At 44.2% G+C, this 18,642-nt stretch overlaps 1 protein-coding gene across 1 annotated transcript; it reads right to left on the reverse strand.

The window, feature by feature from the left end:
* Nucleotides 1–3,537: 3,537 nt before the first annotated feature.
* LOC148830326 (uncharacterized) lies at nucleotides 3,538–18,438 on the reverse strand. The gene is made up of 11 exons (XM_088922383.1): nucleotides 17,927–18,438; nucleotides 16,049–16,169; nucleotides 15,339–15,446; nucleotides 14,762–14,798; nucleotides 12,601–14,384; nucleotides 12,270–12,300; nucleotides 10,333–12,110; nucleotides 9,981–10,038; nucleotides 7,690–9,482; nucleotides 6,765–6,801; nucleotides 3,538–5,828 (listed from the first exon to the last, which is right to left on the reverse strand). Exons 1-11 carry the CDS (start codon nucleotides 18,025–18,027, stop codon nucleotides 4,306–4,308), a joined length of 7,371 nt encoding a protein of 2,456 aa, XP_088778509.1. The 5' UTR covers nucleotides 18,028–18,438; the 3' UTR covers nucleotides 3,538–4,305.
* Between the last annotated feature and the right edge of the window lie 204 nt (nucleotides 18,439–18,642).

The following is an 18,642-nucleotide window of genomic DNA, read 5'->3' on the forward strand; positions in this document are numbered from 1 at the left end:
CATACACACAGGATTAACTGGTTTATTGGACGGACCACAAAGCAGAGAGGTTTTACAAGCAAGACGTGTCTAGTCTGTGGAAGAGAGAAACCGAGAAGAGCGGAGTTGGGAGGTGGGGGTTGGATTAAATTGTCTATAAACTGTCAATCATCCCCCATTTCAGTCAAAAAACAGGACAAATCTCAAGCGTAGCAAAAAAAAACCCATTAAATCTTATTCACAGTGGTAAAAAGGGATTCCTTTCCGTTTTCTTGCATTTTCAATTGATTAATTGGACCCGATTTCAAAGCAATGAAAAGCTACTGAAAAAGCCTATTTAGGATTGTAAAAGGAAACCAAATAGGAATAGCATTTTCTGCCAGATTTCGTTTGAGAGACATTTGAAAAGAAAATTGTGAGTGTAAGTGTCACGAAAAATCACGCGAAGGTGCCGCCTCTTCACAAAGAGAACTACTGCAGGCACCGCCAAACTCATCGTGCGATTCCCGTCTGGAGACACAGGGACTCCAACTGAGAGACACATGTTGGATATGGGAAGATACTTAAAATATATGGGCCAGTGAAATCTGTGACATAACTTAGATCATGTGAGGATGCATTAGTTACCGGACCTATGAAGGGCAGTTCGAGTCCAACGCTCACGATTCGTTGAATTTCCTCATCAGATCAAAATTGAGCGGAGTGTCCAGAAAAGCGCTCTGTAAGTGTAACAAGGAATTAATATTATTAAATGCGTGATACCTACACCCGCAACAGTGAAACATATTGACATTTACAGCTGTTTTTAAACAGAATACATCTGACAACATTGTATTTAGCAGTAATATTTCTATTACACAATGCGATGAGTTATTCCCAATTAATCCTTTAATCAAGCCATTTGGAACTTTCCGTTATTAAAAAAAATGCTTAAATTGCATGCTAAGAAAATAAATCGCTTTAATGAAACCGTCAAAGTACATTAATTCTCAGATGTTTCTCACAGATGACCTTTTTTTTTCTGTCCTTATAAACTCTATTATAATGCGCCATAAATCAAGCAGACCACAGGTATGTACACTGGAATTCTAATGAAAAACGGACTTTCACTTATTTTATGATTCTTCCCAAATTTACTGCGTCTCTGGCACTGCAACAATTCTCCGACGGGACACTTTCACCACTTTCCCTGACCTCCTCACCCCTCCCCACTGTCAGGGACTGCACGCAGGACCCTTCAAAGGTAAAAGGTCGTCATTTAAAATGCGGACGTCCGAGAACCGATCCAGGTCACACAAAAACCACTGAGTGATTGCCTCTAATAAACGTCCAATCAGTGCCTGAAAGAGAAGGAGAAATGGACTCTGCACCGACAGGAGCCCCCTCGCCAGCTATCATCGGACACGGGGGAGACCAAGGCACTCTGAGAAAGGGCAAACGCGAATGACCTCTTTCAAAAACGCACACACCGCTCTGGAAAACAAACACGGCCGAAACGACTCGCGAATATTGCAGGAGAAAAGCAAAAAAAATTTGCTGAAGGGGGTGTGTGGGGAGTCCAGCTTGTCCTTGGCATGGGGGGTTTTGCTCACAAATCGAAATACCATGGTGCCTTTTCTTATGCCTCAAACTACCCCCCTAGTGCTTAGTTGCTCTTTTCTGGGTTTTATTGTTATTATTAAACTGTTTTGAACAAATGGATCATTCACACAAAGAAAAGCAATACCAACTAAGTCGCACAGTACAGAAAAGGTCATGCAAGTCAATTAAAAATAAAGTCACCTTATAATATAGATTACAGTGTGCAGGTCATATTGCACCTGAGGTGAAATAACATTGGAAAAAACTAACCTACTCAGTACTTCTTCATAATTGGTATTATTTTTACACAATTCCCACTATTCTGTAGTGTAGCAGCACAAGAGTAACCCTTCTATGTGTGATACACATTATAACAAGCTCAAGGAAATTATTTTCCTGCAGCTCAGAGCCATACAGTATGCAGACACAGATGGTGTGCTCGATGCTAAAGGGCCGGCGTTATCCCATATGTATCAATCATTGTGGTGTCTACCCATCCGGAAGACAAAAGGAGCCTCTCTTCGCCATGTTGCCAAAACACTACAACAGCTAAAAACCGGGTGTCACAATATCCGACTAATAAGGCTTAAATGGATTGTGTGAGATCTTGTGTCCAAACATCCGGAGTTTCAAAAATCCGTCAGATCACGATTACACTTTTCCAAGAACAAGCTGCTTGTGTATCTGGGCCAGTTTTTTAAAAACCGGAGTTCCTCCTATTCCAGGTGATGCAGCAGTCAGTCCATTTTACTCAGAAAAACGTTACACATCTTTACCCTTGTGAACAGTGTAGTGCCGGGAAGATCAATACACTAATCCGGTGGGTCAAATAATCATCAGTCTACCTTTGTCGGATGTCTATCCAAAACTCAACGTAAATGAACACTGTTGTTATCTGCTATGGTAGACGACGAGAAATGTGCATTGGACTCTATGTACTGCAAAAGTTGCCAAGCTTCTATGAAAGACCAGGTTGCATAAAAACTTGGATTAAATGGAAACGTGTGACAAACAGTGACTTTTTGAGGGACAGTCACAAGACAACTCCGCCAACTACACTTGATGATGCAGCTTTATAAGGGGATAAACCCATTTACCATGTGGAATGTGTGAAACAGCATTTAGGTATCAGCATCCCATAATGCAGGATCTACACAGGTACCACATTCTGTCATCTTACAAAATGATCTGCCTCCCTGAATATCATGTACATCACTTTGCAGTACCATTTCTCATGACTGACACTTAAAGTGGATGAGTGGAATTTCACCATTCAGACTCCTAAAATGGATCTTAATCACTTCTTCATGGAAAATATGTCAATGTCAGGTCTTCTCAGAAACCTGATTGAAGTCTAGATCATTCCATTTCTGGCTGATAAAGAGGTCATGTCATAGGCTGTTGTATCATATATCAAGAGAACTCCCTTGAAAGGCCTATAAAACTCAGTGACAATTTGAATGCTGTTCTTCTCTTTCAACACCTTCAATTTTACCACTGTTCCCAGAGGGCAAACATTCACATTGTTCTGTGTGTGATAGTAACAGTTTTATTCCTAAAGAAACCACAGTCATCTTCCAAAGGCATAAGCAAAAACACTAGAAAAATACTGTTGTTAGGTACATTATTTTCGATACAGAAACAAGGAAGATGCTAAAAAACAACGTTTTAAAAAACTATCAAGAGCGTCAGGTACCATGTTAATTGTGTATGAAAACAGGCAAAGAAAAAATCATTTTGGAAAAACATAAAAAGCATGCAAACCGGCTTTTCCATGCATGTTAAATAAGCCAAAGCTATTTCCTGAGCATGCTTCCTAAAAGATAATACCATTTTATTACTGGTCAGTCACTTCACTGTAGTAAGTAAAAGGTAACTGCTCCCTCTTGTGGTCATTTTGGCAAAACCATGACCCCAGAACAGAGCAGAACTTCCCAACTTTCCTGTCTAAGGAAACACAAAATTCAAACGTTCTTCTTTCCTTGTTTATTTGACAAATATAACTGAAATGAGTTGTTTCCTGGGGGAATATTTACACAACAAAAGTTCACACATTCAATCTTACCTCCTAAAGGATAAAACTAAAATGTCATGGGTTTACATCAAAGCCCCACAAGGTTTTACATGGTGTGCCTTTAGAAATGGAAATTCTTGTACAACAGACTGGAGAGAAATTTGACTGGCATCCTAGCTGTGTTACAGAAAGCACTAGCGTCCTTTTCATCGACAGCTATGAATACAAACAATTCTGATTACTCTCCAGAACCACATGACGCAGGTGCCTCTCTGGCTGAAACAGGAAACCTGGGATTTCTCCACAAGCCTAAACTTCACCAAGTTTGGTTTTTTTTTTAAAATATGAATGGAATGCAAAACAAAACACAAACGGTAAGATCTAAATCCTTGTGAGTTTATGTCTGAGACCAGTAAGGCACGCAGAATCATTTGGAAGCCCATAACAGGCTGTTTTTGGCAATTGATTGGTCACACTGATACTCAAAGGACTTAGGTAGTCCATTCTCATTTCAGAAATTAAATGAAAACACTAGATAATGAAATTCAAACAAATATATTACACCAAAGGCTATACAGTTAGAGGTATTTTATTTTAAAAAATTAGTTTCAAGGGTAGAAAAAAAGCTAGCTCAGGCTTAGATAAAGCCTGGTTTTATGTCCATGATGTGGCGGTGACACACTAAGTTATTTCTGCATGCTCAGAGGAGATGCACTGTCAGGAAGAAAGCCTCAAAGAGGAAACAGTTGTGAACGATGTCTTTCCCTCTGGAGCATGAATTCCTGAAGGCTCTTTTTCCCTCGTCTTAATGTGCTCTCTGTTCTTGTGACAGGCAAGACAACCAAGACCCTGAGGAGGGTTTCCACATTGCAGAACAACCGTATGTCGGACACCTTCAGTGTGTCCAGCGCAGTGGCTGGCAGGCACTCTACAGCAGCAGACTTCCATTTCTTCTCCCAGGTCTGCAGTTCAGCGGCCAGGGAGCCGGCGTCCGGGAGATCATCTCTGTAAATGCTGGCCACATCTTCCTCCCCGCCAACGAAACCGTTTTCCGACATGACGTAAGGCACAAGAGTCAGACACTTCAGAGCACTGAGGGTCTTGTCCGAGAAGAGCTCCGCGATTTCCGCAACGCAGTGATCTACAGTCTTGGCCGTCAGTGCGTTTTTGTAGTACCCGTTTAGAGTTTCTTGCAGAACAGGGTGGAGCAATTTGACCTCTAACTGCACAGCCAGGGCTAAAGCCTCACTGTACCAGATCTGGTGGTAAAAATCAATATTCTTCTTGATTTCGTTCAAGGATTCCATGACTGTGGGCAAGAGCCTTACTGCTGACAACACGTCCGAGGGCATGCCTTGAAAGTTCTGGCTAAGGCTCCTAGTTAAAGAGGTGATGTTTTTGAGGACTACGATCGTGAAGACAAAGTCGAAATCTCTTACGATGCTATAAAAGACCTGAGCCTGCCTTCTTACATGTAGGTTAGGACTCCTTATTAGCTCACTTAAACAGCTGATGAGCGGCTGCACACCGTCCACCAGGAGTTGAAAGCTGTCGTGATGCCTGTGCCACTCGCCGGCGAGTTTCTCCTTCAGCTCCTGTTGCTTCCCTTCATCGTGCGGGTACTCCAAAGCAATGCTGTCTCCCAGCATTCCCTGCAGCTCTGTGGCGTCTCTGAACCAAGCGAACATCTTCTCTACAGTGGCTACATGGCGAGAGATGTTGAGGACAGACGAAGACCCAGCCAGCCACATATTCAGCGTGACGGAGGAGCTGGAGGTTCGGATGGCCAGAGGGTACTTCTGAGAAAGAATGGCAGTGGCGGACTTTATCTGGGACCCTGCATACCCTATGGCTGAGTAGGCTTGCCCTCTGCAGTACTCCATGTTGAGGCCCCATTTCTCAGAAAGAGCAGACTCGATGGCATCAGCAAGAACGCTGGGGTCACTATAGCAAGGGATCAGAGCCAGGGTCTCTTCGCACTGGTTGTCTGTTTTATCCAAGTACCGAACGCACAAAGGAATGTAGGGCTGGCCTTCCACATCAGTCACCTTCTCAGTAACCACAGCAAAGAACTGCGAATCCCACAGCTCCGTAAGGATTTCTTCCCTCTCGGACGAGGAATAGAAACTCAAAAGCTCCCTCGGCTCCACGCTGCTGTTCTGCCCCTGTTCTGGATACTGGTTAAGCATGATGTTCAAGGCTGCCTCCAGCTCCTTAGCCTCTAGAGGGCAGCCAAGGTCTGTCTCTTCCAAAGCTTCGGAGGCAAAAGAAAAGAGAACAGGCTTATCAAGTTCCACTCAAACAAGAAAAAACGATATCCGCCAATTAAACCCTGCCAGCAAATTTTGAAACTTTGCATGAAAAGGGCAAATTTTTTTTTACACTTAAGCTGTTAAGCTTGAGTATCTAACATCTTTAATTAAGTCAAAAGAAGCAAGGAATACATTAAAATCTGCTATATTTCAGATAGTAATTGTTATTTATTTTGTCAGTATGAAACTTGCATTCTATAGCTGCACAGGTTTTTACTATGGTATGGTGTGAAGCCATACTAAATATGTACTAAGATTACTCATCAATTTCCAAAGCACAATAAATGTTGTTCGTCTATTACACCCCTGAACTCAGGCATGTCTAGTTAACAAGTTAGTAAATTTAATAACAGCTGCTAAAGACATCGGTCAACAAGTTCAAGCAAGTCTACAAGACACAGGGTATATCTGTGGGAGTAACTTGGACTGTCAATACATTTGTATACTTTGTTACTTTAGTCTGCTTTCTAAATAAAAGCCCTGTCCGAAAATGATCTTTTTCTAAGGGAATAATCTATACAATTTAAGCTTTGCTTAACTAACGGGAGAAAAACATATTTATTGTCCTGAAAAAATTATAATTCTAGAATGTTTCTATTCAAGGCATGTTATTATTCATGCCACTACTACATCATCCACGGGAAGTTATGATCTGACTAGTTCATATTTTCACTGAGATGCTTTTTTTGATATACTGTGAACTTGAACAACAACAATTCTGGGTACTTCATTTTTGCAAAATGAGTTTCGAATCATGAGGGTAATATTTTTAAAGCTGTGGACTTCTGCATCATTGGATTTGAAGAAAGTATTACAGTAAGAACTCTTATTCTTGCATACAATGGTTAGTTTATCTCCAAGGCAGGCTAAATACTTACTGCTTGCTTTCTTCAAGTGGTCCAGGTTTACTTTGACCTAAGAAATAAAATAGTGAGAGCACAGACAAGAATGTGAAATTTTGACAAGAATGCTATAAAACACTATAATTACTTGATACAGTGCTATACAGAATACACATTTAAAATCAGTATTGTAGCAAAGAGGTATAATAATTCATGCTCATTATACATATATCATTGATTCCAATTTATTATATAAGATATCAAAGAATATAAATACTGCATTTACAAGGGAACAAGTAAAGGTTTATTCCATGCTGAAAAGAGGAGAAAAGAAACACGTTTCGGCTGTGGAGTGTCTTCGTGCGAAACCTGAAGAAGGCTCCACAGCCGAAACATTGTTTCCTTTCTTCTCTTTTCAGCAGGGAATAAACCTTTACTTGTTCCTTTGCAGCCTACGCATGATGATGCTGCTACCTGCTTGGACTACTTCTGTATATTCAAGTTTACTTTACCAATTTTAGTTGTACTATTTTAATCTCCTGCACTTAAAACGTTATTGATACATATATATTTGATGCTTTCAGAAATGAAGCACGAGAATTTGGTGACTTTTCTCTGCAGGGTACCTAAAGATGCCACTGGATAACACTTAGGAAACGTGCTATTAATCAGCTTGGAATAAAATAAATTCTAGACCATATCTCTGAGGATACACCAGTTCAGAGATTGCAACACAGAGGTGGGATGTGCCAGCATTTTGGTACATACTCATTTATTCTAAAACATTCTGTACAACACACCGGAACTCAAACCTCTTTAAAATGGCCAGAAAACGTAAAGAGAGATATGTGTAGTAATTTGACGCACATTTTCCCTACGTTGAGCACTTCCCTCAAATTTTTGCTGGGTAAGGGAATTAGCTATGGCCTCCTTACATAAGGCGACGCCTCTGGTTGCTTACCTGGCTTAGCAGAGCACGCCTCTCTGGATCTGCTTCGATGTACTTGTCTATTACATCATCCAAATTTCCAACTGCTCTCTGGTGCACTTGGAGTATCAGCAGGTCTGGTTTGCTACTCCTGTTCACAGCGCTCCTCAAGCAAGACCTCAGAGAGGTCAAGCCATCTTCTGTGATGGAGGACTGAGGTCTTATGCTTGGCAAGACAGCCAATACCTTCAGCAAAGTGAACACATTGGAATTGCATTCTGACTCTGGATGGAGTAGAGTATCATAAACGGAAGCAGGCAGCGAGACCCCAGACTTCTCTTTCCAAAAACTCCCCCACTTACTAAGATCCTCTTGGACTGTGTCCGGCTCAGGGAGGTCAATTTGATGGATAATAGGCATTTTCTCCAGGCATTCTGGGACACTGGTATCCGGATTACAGGATGGGACCAGAGCCAAGTATTTCAGCGTCTTCAAGTGACTGTCGGAGAAGGCATGTCGGATTTCTTCCACGAGAGAGTTCAAAATGGGAATGCTCAATGTCTGCTTATAGTAGCGTTCAGGGGATTCAAAGCTACAGGAGTCCTGAGGGAAACTGACATGCCCACTGTTCACCTTATTAGCAAGCTGCAACGCCTCCTCAAACCAAGCAGGATGTACCACGTCGATGTTTTCCAGTGCATTTTTCAAGAAATCAATGGCCGGCCCTGCCTTGTCCATTGCACTAACAATGCTGGTAGAATTTCCACATTGGAAAACATGGCAGAAACTGCGCGAGAGGGAAAAGGCCCTTTTCAGAAGCATGAGAGTTACCACAAAGTCGGCGTCTCTCATAACCCCAGACAACAGGGACGCCTGCAACGCCACTCTGTCGCTCCAGGAGCCACTGGTGTTACTGCTCACCTCGTCCAAACACTTCAAGAGCCCTTCAAACCGGTCCACCAGAACGTCAAAAATATCTTCTCTCTTCACCAAGTTCAGGCAGCTTGTTCTGGGCTGTTCGGCCACGAGTTCTTTCGGGCTGTCCAGCAGTTCGCCCGCAACCTGCGCCACTTCTTCGGGCAGCTCGTGTGACTGGTCAAAAAACAACAGCAGCTGCTCCACTGTTTCCAGCCCTCTGCTGACAGAAGGACAAGGTAAACACCCTGCCAGCCAAAAGGCCACACCTGATGAGGAGCAGGGTGTATTGATGGCCAGAGGGTACCTTCCTAAGAAATTCAAGGATGCTTTCTTAATCCCCAGGCTCTCAGCACCAAGTCTCATGTACGCCTGTCCACGACAGTATTTCATCTGCAGTCCCCAGTCCTCAGTGAGAGTTGCATGGAAGTTCTCTGCTAGCGCATCACCATCACTTTTGTCATCATATGGCAAAAAACCAATCAGTTCAACCTTGGGTGAGCAGTCGAATAAGTACTTCACAAATGTGGGCAGGTATTTTTTACCTGCAATAGTAGCTACTCTATCTACAATGAGAGAAAAGAACGGAGATTTCTGAATCTCAAAGAGAACTTCTTGTCTGATAGACCTTACTAAGAGTGTGAGAATCTCATCCATGCTTATGTCAAGAGAATGTTCTCCTGTTGGTGCCCAGTGACATGTGTTCTTGAGATCTAGGAGCAGGTCCTGTTGTTCTCCGCTGGACAGGTCTGAAACCTGGCAGTTTCGTCTCACCAGCTGAGCAGCAGTCCTACAGATGGCTTCCAGACCCTGTCTGTCATCCCCGGGATGTCCATTCTCTGTCAGGATCTTCAGCGGCTCATCTTGACAGGCTTCAATGGGCTTTTCTACCTTCTCCTCATGATGCTCAACTATGAACGCAAACAAAACAGGCTTTATCAGGATGGTACCAAAATAAAAAAGGACAAACATGATCACTCCATTTCAGATTGTGGGAATATCACCCCTAATGAAGGAATCAGTCAATCAAAAGCAAAGAGCACCTGCGAGTCAATTATGTAACTATCACAAGGCAGAAGATTCTGTTCAAATACTACCTGCAATTCTTCCAGCAAATATTGAAGGAACTCTTAAAAGAATATAATAACTCTGCCCAAAGATTACACAGGTTTCTTTCTGGGGATCTTTTTCGCCAGGTTTTCTATGAATAACTTGGGAATACAATCTTTTGGTGACTGCACCATAATAAGAACTTACAGGTACTCCTTCATTATTTGCTATTGACTTTGATCACAGAATTAGAATGGCATTTTTCTCAGTAAGTCAAATATAAGATAAACTACAAAATAATTATTAAATAAGAATTACAGGCATCAACTTAGTGACTCTCACCTCAAAAGATTACTTACCCTCCATGCCAGTCTCTGTATTCTCTGTATTTGTCACCAGATGTTTAAGACTTTTATCCTAGAAAACAATTACATTTATTGAGTCAAAGTCTATATTAGCCCTTATGTACTAAAGCTTGTAAGTCCCAATCTTCATCACGTAAACCACGTTTAATAAGAAAGCTTCACATTTAAACCATTAAAAAGATTACTTGCATCTTTTGCATTGGAACAAACAAGGCCCTTACTCCACGTTTGCAAACGTGCAAATGTTTCGACTTATCAGTCTTGAATATGGCAGCAACAGCAATAGCACTACGATCTGAACAACGAAATGCTTTGAAATGACCGACATGAGGTAAACATGACTTACCACACAGAGCACTTCTACAGCTTTAGGAGCAACCGTCATGCAGCGCTCAACCATCCTGTCCAGATCTCTGGTTAGGTTGCACCCAACCTGTAAGACAGCCAGGCAAGATGACCTCTCTCCAGCCACAGCAGTCCTCAGGTACTCCTGAAACTGCTTGTGATGCCGGGCTTCGCCGCAGTACTCCATCGTGGTGCTGGGCAGGACGCACATGATCCTCAGCAGGGTGTTGACGTTCCCAAAGTACTTCATGTCGGGCAGGCGGAGCGTGTGGAAAATGGTGTCCGGGATCTTAACGGAAGCCACTCGCGTCTTCCACTTCACCCTCCAGCAGCAGAGCTCCGTGAAAAAGTTCCCCGGGTCCGGCAGGTCGCTCACGTAAAGGGGGGCCTTAGCCTTGAGAATTTCGAACATGTAGCTCACCGTCATGGAGCAAGGGACCAGCGACAGGAAGTTCAGGGCTTCCTTGTGCTCATCGGAGAAATGGTCCTTGATGGCTTGAATGAGGTTATCCACGAGAGGGGCGCTCAGTGCTTCCTTATAGTAAGCAACCGGCTTTGTCATGGTATCCCTAGACACACCAGCACTTTCAGGCACTTTGATTTGAATGGCTAGGTTTAACGCCAGCGTGCAGGCCTCATCAAACCAGCTCTGATGGAAGACCTTAATGGTGGTTTTCACCCTGTTCAAGGTGGACAAGATCCCGCTGATCTGGCAGAGCTGGGTGGCAGCCGTAAAATGGTCCTTTTGGAGCCCGGCGCTGAGCTCTCTGGTGAAGGAAGAGGCGTTCTTTAGAGCAACCATGGAGATGATGAAATCAAATTCTTTAATCGACCCCAACAGCTTGCCAGCTTGTTCAGACACTGCAGCGTTCCATTTCTGTTGCCTGTTAGCTCTGATTTTTTCTAAACAGTCCACAAGGGGCTCCAGCATCTGCACCAGAACTTCATAGGTGTCATGCTTTTCCAGCCATTGGGCACAGAAGATCCCCTGTAATTCCTGCACTTTTTCATAGCTTTCCCTGAGGCCAAGTGCGATTACATGGTCCAGCTGTTTTTCCAGCATTGGTGAACTGCTAAAAAACAAAATAACCTCCTCCACGGTGTCCATTGCCCTACAGACAGCAGGAACGGGTATGGATTTCGACCACCAAACGTTGAAGGAATAGCAAGAGCAGTGAGTGCAGATTGCAAGGGGATATTTTTCCCGAATTTTGTCAGCAAAGGCTTTCAGCTTCCCAGCAACTTTGCCAGAGCCTAGGTAGGCCTGGCCACGGCAGTACTTCAAGTCGAGATGCCACTTCTCCGTGACGGTGGAGTACAGCTGCTCAGACAGGGAGTCAGAATCCAGATCAGCTTCTACAAAGCCCATCAGCTCCAGCCTCATGTTATCAAAGTTATCCACAAACCTCAGGAAGAGAGGGAGGTAATCCTTCTGCCCAAGAGTGACCACCCGGTCTATGAAGAGGGAGAAAAAAGAATTTCCTATCTCTGCAAGGATCCCCGCTCTCACTGCATCTTCGCAAACGGCCAGCATTTCCTTCATTTCAGGTGTGCACATATGATCTAAGCCTCCGCCCTTTTCCGAACCTCTGCACACACCAAGGGCGTCCTCAATGTGACTGCCACAAACCATCTTCACTACAGCCTTCAGGGTGGACTTCAGGGTCTCCTGATCTTTCTCAGGACTTTCAGACTGATGAGGGCTCCCTCCTTCCACGACAACAGTCATTATCTGCGACTCCTCCTCCTTCGGCACAGATTCTTCACCATCTTCAGGAACTGCAAAATAATTGAAAACATGGATGCAAGCAAGGTCAAACCAGCCCAGAACAACATAATCTGAGAATGAGGTTTGTCATGAATGTGTTCTCAAACTAAGAATACAATTTATACACTTTGAAAAAAATTCTAGGATGGAATGCAAAATGAACTTGTTACCTTTAAGATGAGGTTCTGTCAGGTCTTCTTCCTTTGAGGTACAAAAAGAAAGGAGTTAAATTATATATTGGTTAAGAATGGAGCAATACCTAGGAAAACATTTCATACACTTTTAAACTTCTTTCAACTTCTGCTGCAACATGTGTATGAAATCCAGGTCCAACGCTTGGGAGAAAGTGAATTTATACATCCTACATTTACGTAAACCTGATGCATTGCTTATATTGTTTTTCAGTGCCTGGGAAACTTTGGAGACCGCTAGATCACCACCACTTCTGCACTCATAGATGTCAATCGCTCAAGTTGTACAGCTCTAGACGTGAGTGCTTACCTTCTGCAACAGCTGCAGAATGTCAGGATGCTTTTCCACGTAGGCATCAACCATGTCTTCAACGCTAAAGTGCACATCCTGATTCACAAAGACGAACGCCACGTTGGAAAGCCTCTCGTCAGGAGGCGTCACCTTCAGGTAGGAATGGAACCGTTCCAGCACCATGTCATACTGCCCATACACGTCCGCTTCCACATTCACACAGGGAATGGTACCTAGGACCTTCAGCAGGCTCTGCACATTGGGATAGAACCCGATGTCTGGGATTTTCAACGTCCCGAAGACGGTGGTGGGGAGAATCCTGCGCTTGCTGGCGTGTTTCCATTTAACCTCCCAACAGCCAAGCTCATCGTAAAAAGAGTCTGGCCTGGCCAGGTTGTTCAAGTTGGCATCCGCCACCTTGTCTCTGCGGATGCTAAAATTGTGGTCCGCCATGTAAGAAGGCACTAAAGTCAGCCACCGGAGGATCCTGACCATCTCCGAACTAAACACCTGCTTCACCTCCTGGATGAGGTACTGCAGGACCTGAGTGCTCAGCGTTGCCCGATAGAAGTCTTCCGGAGAGGTTTGGACCTTCCGGCCTGCTCCTTCTTCCGAGTTTTCCAGGTTTTCCGGCAGCGTCACTTCCACTCCCAGCTTCCTTGCCCTGTTGCAGGCATCCGAGAACCACTTCCTGTGGAAAATGGCAATTTCCTGCAGCTGCTTGCTGAGTAGTTTTAAGGCATTGGAGATGATGAACTGCAGCGTGCTGCTGATGCTGATCGTTCCTTTAAGGCTGGGGTTCAGGATACTGACGCAGCAAAGAGTGTTCTTCAACACGACAAGCGCAATGATGAAGTTAAAATCTGTCAGCACTGGCTTCAGCTTGCCCACCCGCTCAGCGGTAGCTGGGTCGGCGCGTACCTCGCTCATACACCTAATGAAAGGCTCTAAAATGTCCAGCATCGTCTGGAAGGCATCGGCGCCGTACTCCCAACGCGTCTGGTAGGCTTCTCGGATCCTCTCCACCTCGCCCTTGATGTGCCCGTACACCGCGACGATCTCCTCTTCCAGTTTTTCCTGAAGAGCCGCGGAACTTCTCAGGACCGCGGCCACTTCTTCCACGGTGTTCACCACCCTCTGGATGGAGGCGATGGGCATGCAGCGGATCAGCCACACGTTGAAGGCGTAGGGGTCGCTGGGCGTCAGCACCACCTGCGGGTACTCCTGCAGGATCCGGCTGGCAACGTCCTTCATCTTCTGGCTGATGCGGCCGCTGGTCAGGTACGTCAGCCCCCGGCAGTGTTCCATCCGCAGCCCCCACTTGTTTCTGACGGCGGAGAGGAGCATGTAGGCCAGCGTTTCCGCGTCCCCCTCGCACGGCAGGAACCCCATCAGATGCTTCTGGGGGAAGCCGGCGACGGTAACGGACCTGACGAACACGGGTATCTGGTCCCTCCCTTCGATGCTCGCGACGTCCTCCAGGAGCACCGAAAAAAAACGCGCCGACCGCAAGCTGCTGCGGATCTCGTCCCGCATGCAGTCCTCCCCCACCTGCAGGACCTCCCTCGGGTCAATCTTTCCGGCGCACGCGCAGCTCGGACGGGCGAGGCCCGCGGCAGCGCTCGCCCTGATGCTGAAACCGGTGAAGGCCAGAGTTTCCTTAAAGTACAGCTTGAGGGTTTCCTTTGTTTTGGAGATGGAGGGATCCTCTTCCTCGCAGACATCCCTGTCCAGCCCACACGCTGCGCTGCTCTCGCCAAGATCCCCATCCTTCGGCTCGAGTGGGGGGCAGGGCTCACCATCTACAGAGATATTGCAAGAACTTTTTATTATCCCCAGCGCTGTTAAATACATGAATACATTAATTAAAACACACCGTGTTCAAAATGTTCAGAATCCACCTCTGGATTTAAGTGAAACCCGACTAAGGGCCTGTGTGACAAAAATGTTTTCAAGTTACCATGTAATCAGGTAGAAGCCTCATTACAGTATCAGTAAAACATCAAAAGGGGAGAATCTGAATGTCTTACTAAGGTCCCGCTGTCACTGGTAGAATTTCCCCACAGCCTGGGTTTCAAGATAAAAAGCAAAATCCCTCAAACGCCATACATTATTCACGACTAGGAACTCAAAAATAATTGCAAGCCAAGCGGCGAAACCCCCCCCTCCATTTACTGACCTTTTGCTTTCTTCGAGTCCGACAACTCTTCTTCACTCTAAAAACGTCAAGAAAAATGTCTTTCAAAATCTACGAGATCGGATCTTGACAAGATAAGATCTTAGGATGTAATTGGTCAGAGATCAATTCATTTTAATGGCAAAATCTATTAAAGACGAGATAAATATATAAATATAGCTCATACCCCCCCCCCCCCCCCCCAATAAAAATATCACTTAATGGAAGATGAATGGAAAGCTCTTTTGCTTCAAAGAAAAGCTTGGTTCTGGAGAGGTAAACCACACTGGGGAAAAAAGTATGCCCCCTTAGAACAGGGATAAAATATGAACAAACTATCTTTTTTACTTTGACCTTACAGGTTTCCAAAGAGATAGATGCCTATAAGAGCCTGAATGTGTTAAAAGAAAAAAACATACATTGCACTTACAAAATACAAAATAAAATCTGCAACAGCTTAAGGTTAATTAAATATGATCATATGCTTTCAGACATGGGATTTCTTAACCAAGAGTTGGAATCCACGCATTCACGTTACAAATTAGATCACCGGCACTGACAAAATTAATAACAGACTCACAATTTCTCTTATTCTTTTCCTGTTGCGGCTGTTCGGGTTGTTCAGATGGCTTGTGAAGTCGAATATGGTTGGAACAGCATCCTGTTTCAGAACCGTTCTTAGAGTGCTCTAAAAATTGGGAGTCAACACACAAAAATGAAAATCTTGCAAAAAAAAACACTTGGGTGTATTTGAACAGGCACTGCAGGTGGGATCAGGTAGAGATACAATGTGCAGACCCCTAACAGCGAAATATATATACACAGAAATAAGTACAGACTTTATCTGAATAAAAAAAATCACTTTTTATCCTTCCCCTTATAACAGAATCGACTCTGTGCAAGATGACTTAACTATGGCTTTTTACTTTTCTTAGAAAACGCGTTACAATCATCAAGATTTACAAATCAGTCTCATCTGCAATGCAAAACCAAAATTTATTTCACTCTGAGCACAGCAAATGCATTACTTCTTGGGCTTTTTAAAGCATCACATAAAGTAAAGACATCTCAGTCGGATTCCGGCAAGGAGATCTCTGGGGTGGGACTGGGTTTCTTGAAAGATTAAGAACCTACGCCTTTCATCAACCTCCATCGGTTCGCAAAAGTGAAACCCAACACTGCAGTTCACTCTAAGGCGGCCTGAAGACCTAAATCCCACACTGGCCACGGGGACTGAAAAAGAGATGCGAGACGCCGAGCTCACGAGTCAGGGTGAAAAGGATCACTCACATTCTTGCATATCAGGGAGGGTTCGAAGTGTCTGGCACAGAGCTTGTAGAGTTTGTGCAGCTGCTCGGGGGTCTTCTGCTCCAGATCTGGTCGGCGGCATTTCTCCAGCCACTGCTTACATCTACAGCAGGGGGGCCCAGAATATTAGAACATTCCCAACTGCGCGCCAGGCGAATAAAACAGCAAACTTTGTACACTTAATAACAGCCACGATCACAAGCATCTCCTCGTACTAAAAATAAGAGTCATTGCAGCCACACTGCAAAAACCACTGTGGACAAAAGATAAAATAGACCACATCTATGCAGGTTCAAGGCCTCAGAGTGAACTTACGCTTTTAGGAAAAGTCAGTAGAGAGTACAGTGTAATGCAAGCACGAGAAAGAATAGCCATACTGACAGCAGTGTTGCAGGCCCTATAAGGTGACTGCGTGACATTTCAGAAACTAGTTCAGGTGGGGAGCTGCGTCAGCATGCGTAGGCTGCAAAGGAACAAGTAATGGGTTTATTCCCTGCTGAAAAGAGAAGAAAGAGAACACGCTGTTTCGGCCGTGGAGCTTTCTTTGGGTGTGAGAAGGCGGCCACACCTGAAGAAGGCTCCACAGCTGAAATGTTGTGTTTTCTTTTTTCACTTTTCAGCATGGAATAAACCTGTTACTTGTTCCATTTCAGGAACTAGGCAAGGCTAGGCCTAGTCAGTACTGCAATGGTCCTCTCAGGTAAACCTAAGATGTTTGCAGCTGTAACTGGTGCTGGTGCCTGCTAGGTGGCGCTATTTTCTCTGGTGCTTCAGTGTGGCGACAGAAGACACTGTGTTGTAGGAGGTGTTGTAGTTACATCAAGTTCCTGACTACTGGATTACTGAAGTAAATGCAGGGGCACTACCCCAGGGTGCTGGCTCAGCTGAACTTTGGGCTGGTCAGATCCAACCTTCCTCAGTCCCTCACTTCTCTGCCTGATCTGCCCTGCTGTAGGGCACTCAGTGCTCTTCAGTGGAGCGTGGAGTGGGCTTCCTCCTATATATGAAGTGCTTTGGGATCCTTTTACAATACCAGGGACGTCGAACTACATTTCTGTAGAGACCAGCGTCTTCTGGCTCCCACACGTAGTTAACTACATTATTGTAAAATATATATAAATAACCTGGCTGTAAAGTGTTTGATAGGTAACTGTGCTTTCAATGAGGGTCACGTGTTATCATCTGCACAAGTATCCTAATATATAGGTCTACGCACGAAAATAATTAGGTTAAACTGACTACGCAGGTTGGAACAAACCCTGAAGACACTAGGCCCTCCAGGAACCGAGCATGAGACCCACCCCTGCACTGTACAAAAGCAAGGAATTGTCGTGTGTTATCATTGATACATACATCTGCCGACATTGCTTCACGTCTCTTGAATACTGAACTTATCAATTTAATCCGGGATGCGTGGGTATAAAAAATAAGAATGATGATGTATAACAATGTCTTGTTCATATCAAGTCAGTTACGCATCTCATGTTTAAACTACACTATCTGCTAGAACTCAATTTGGTGTCAAATGTTTTACCATAATCATTTAGTTTGCCAACACTAAAACGCGATCGAGTAATTTACATTTTTAAATCGTATCATACTATTTGTACTGTACAAGGACGAGTAAATCTCATATATGAATATAAGCCGCCCTGGATATCGGTTTATGCTAACCATTATAATCACCACTATAATAAGCATGTACTCATCCTGCTGGAAAGACAACATTTATTCAGATAAGGGAACTGTGAAAGAAACATAGGTTCAGAGTGACAGCGCCCCTTTAAATTTGAAATATCTTCACATATTTTAAAGATCAATGCAGCTAATCGTAGATGATTAAAACATTCTCTGACTTACCGCACTGGGTCTCTCGGAAACCTGAAGAAAGCAATGTTGGACTGGTCTGTACACTGATTGCAGTTCACGGCGGCACAGATATCGGGCATTTTGGACTGCATGTAGTTTGGAAACACTCAGCGTGAAATCCTAACGCATCGTTAGTTTATTTAACTCCAGTTCTCTACAGCTTATAATTCGCGCTGAGTATACACATCGAACTCCCAAAACGCCCCTGCACTAATTCTCAGCATGTTTATACACTAATGCCCCCCAAAACTTGTATTTAACCGTGATGTAATTCTGGCGACTAGTTAAAACAGGAAGAGCGTTTGGTTAAACGGAAACTGACAATGCTAAAAGGAGACATGCATTGTGCACAGCCATAGAGCCTCACCTATAAAGACCTTTATCCTGTAAAAACTTGTCTTGCGCATTCACTTTCGTACTCCAGAAGTGCAAGTCGCAACGTTACGCTTCACTTCGCTAAAAAAAAATACCATACATTAAAACATCCCCCCGCTGCGATTTCGTTAAAGTGACCACGAGGCAGAAATTCTCAGTCGCCAGCTCCAGTCACGTGACGGGTGCTTCCACCTTCACTCCGCTCACTGCCCTCAAATTGGTGTCATGAAGCCAGCGGCAGCCATTTTAGATAATGGCACGGTTAGCGTGATTTTGCGCTCTGCAAGTCAGAGCATATATATATAAACCCGCAAAGTATGGTACTTTTTCTT

Source organism: Atractosteus spatula, chromosome 7, assembly GCF_055471065.1.
Source record: "Atractosteus spatula isolate fAtrSpa1 chromosome 7, fAtrSpa1.hap1, whole genome shotgun sequence".
NCBI classification, from domain to species: Eukaryota; Metazoa; Chordata; class Actinopteri; order Semionotiformes; family Lepisosteidae; genus Atractosteus; species Atractosteus spatula.

Bases quoted from the DNA above. Each gene is read 5' to 3' on its own strand.
- LOC148830326 (XM_088922383.1), bottom strand. From the start codon at position 18,027: ATGCAGTCCAAAATGCCCGATATCTGTGCCGCCGTGAACTGCAATCAG. The intron at 14,385-14,761 runs GTCAGTAAATGG...ATATCTCTGTAG, and splicing joins GGACTCGAAGAAAGCAAAAG to ATGGTGAGCCCTGCCCCCCA. The intron at 5,829-6,764 runs GTAAGTATTTAG...TTGCCTCCGAAG, and splicing joins CCACTTGAAGAAAGCAAGCA to CTTTGGAAGAGACAGACCTT.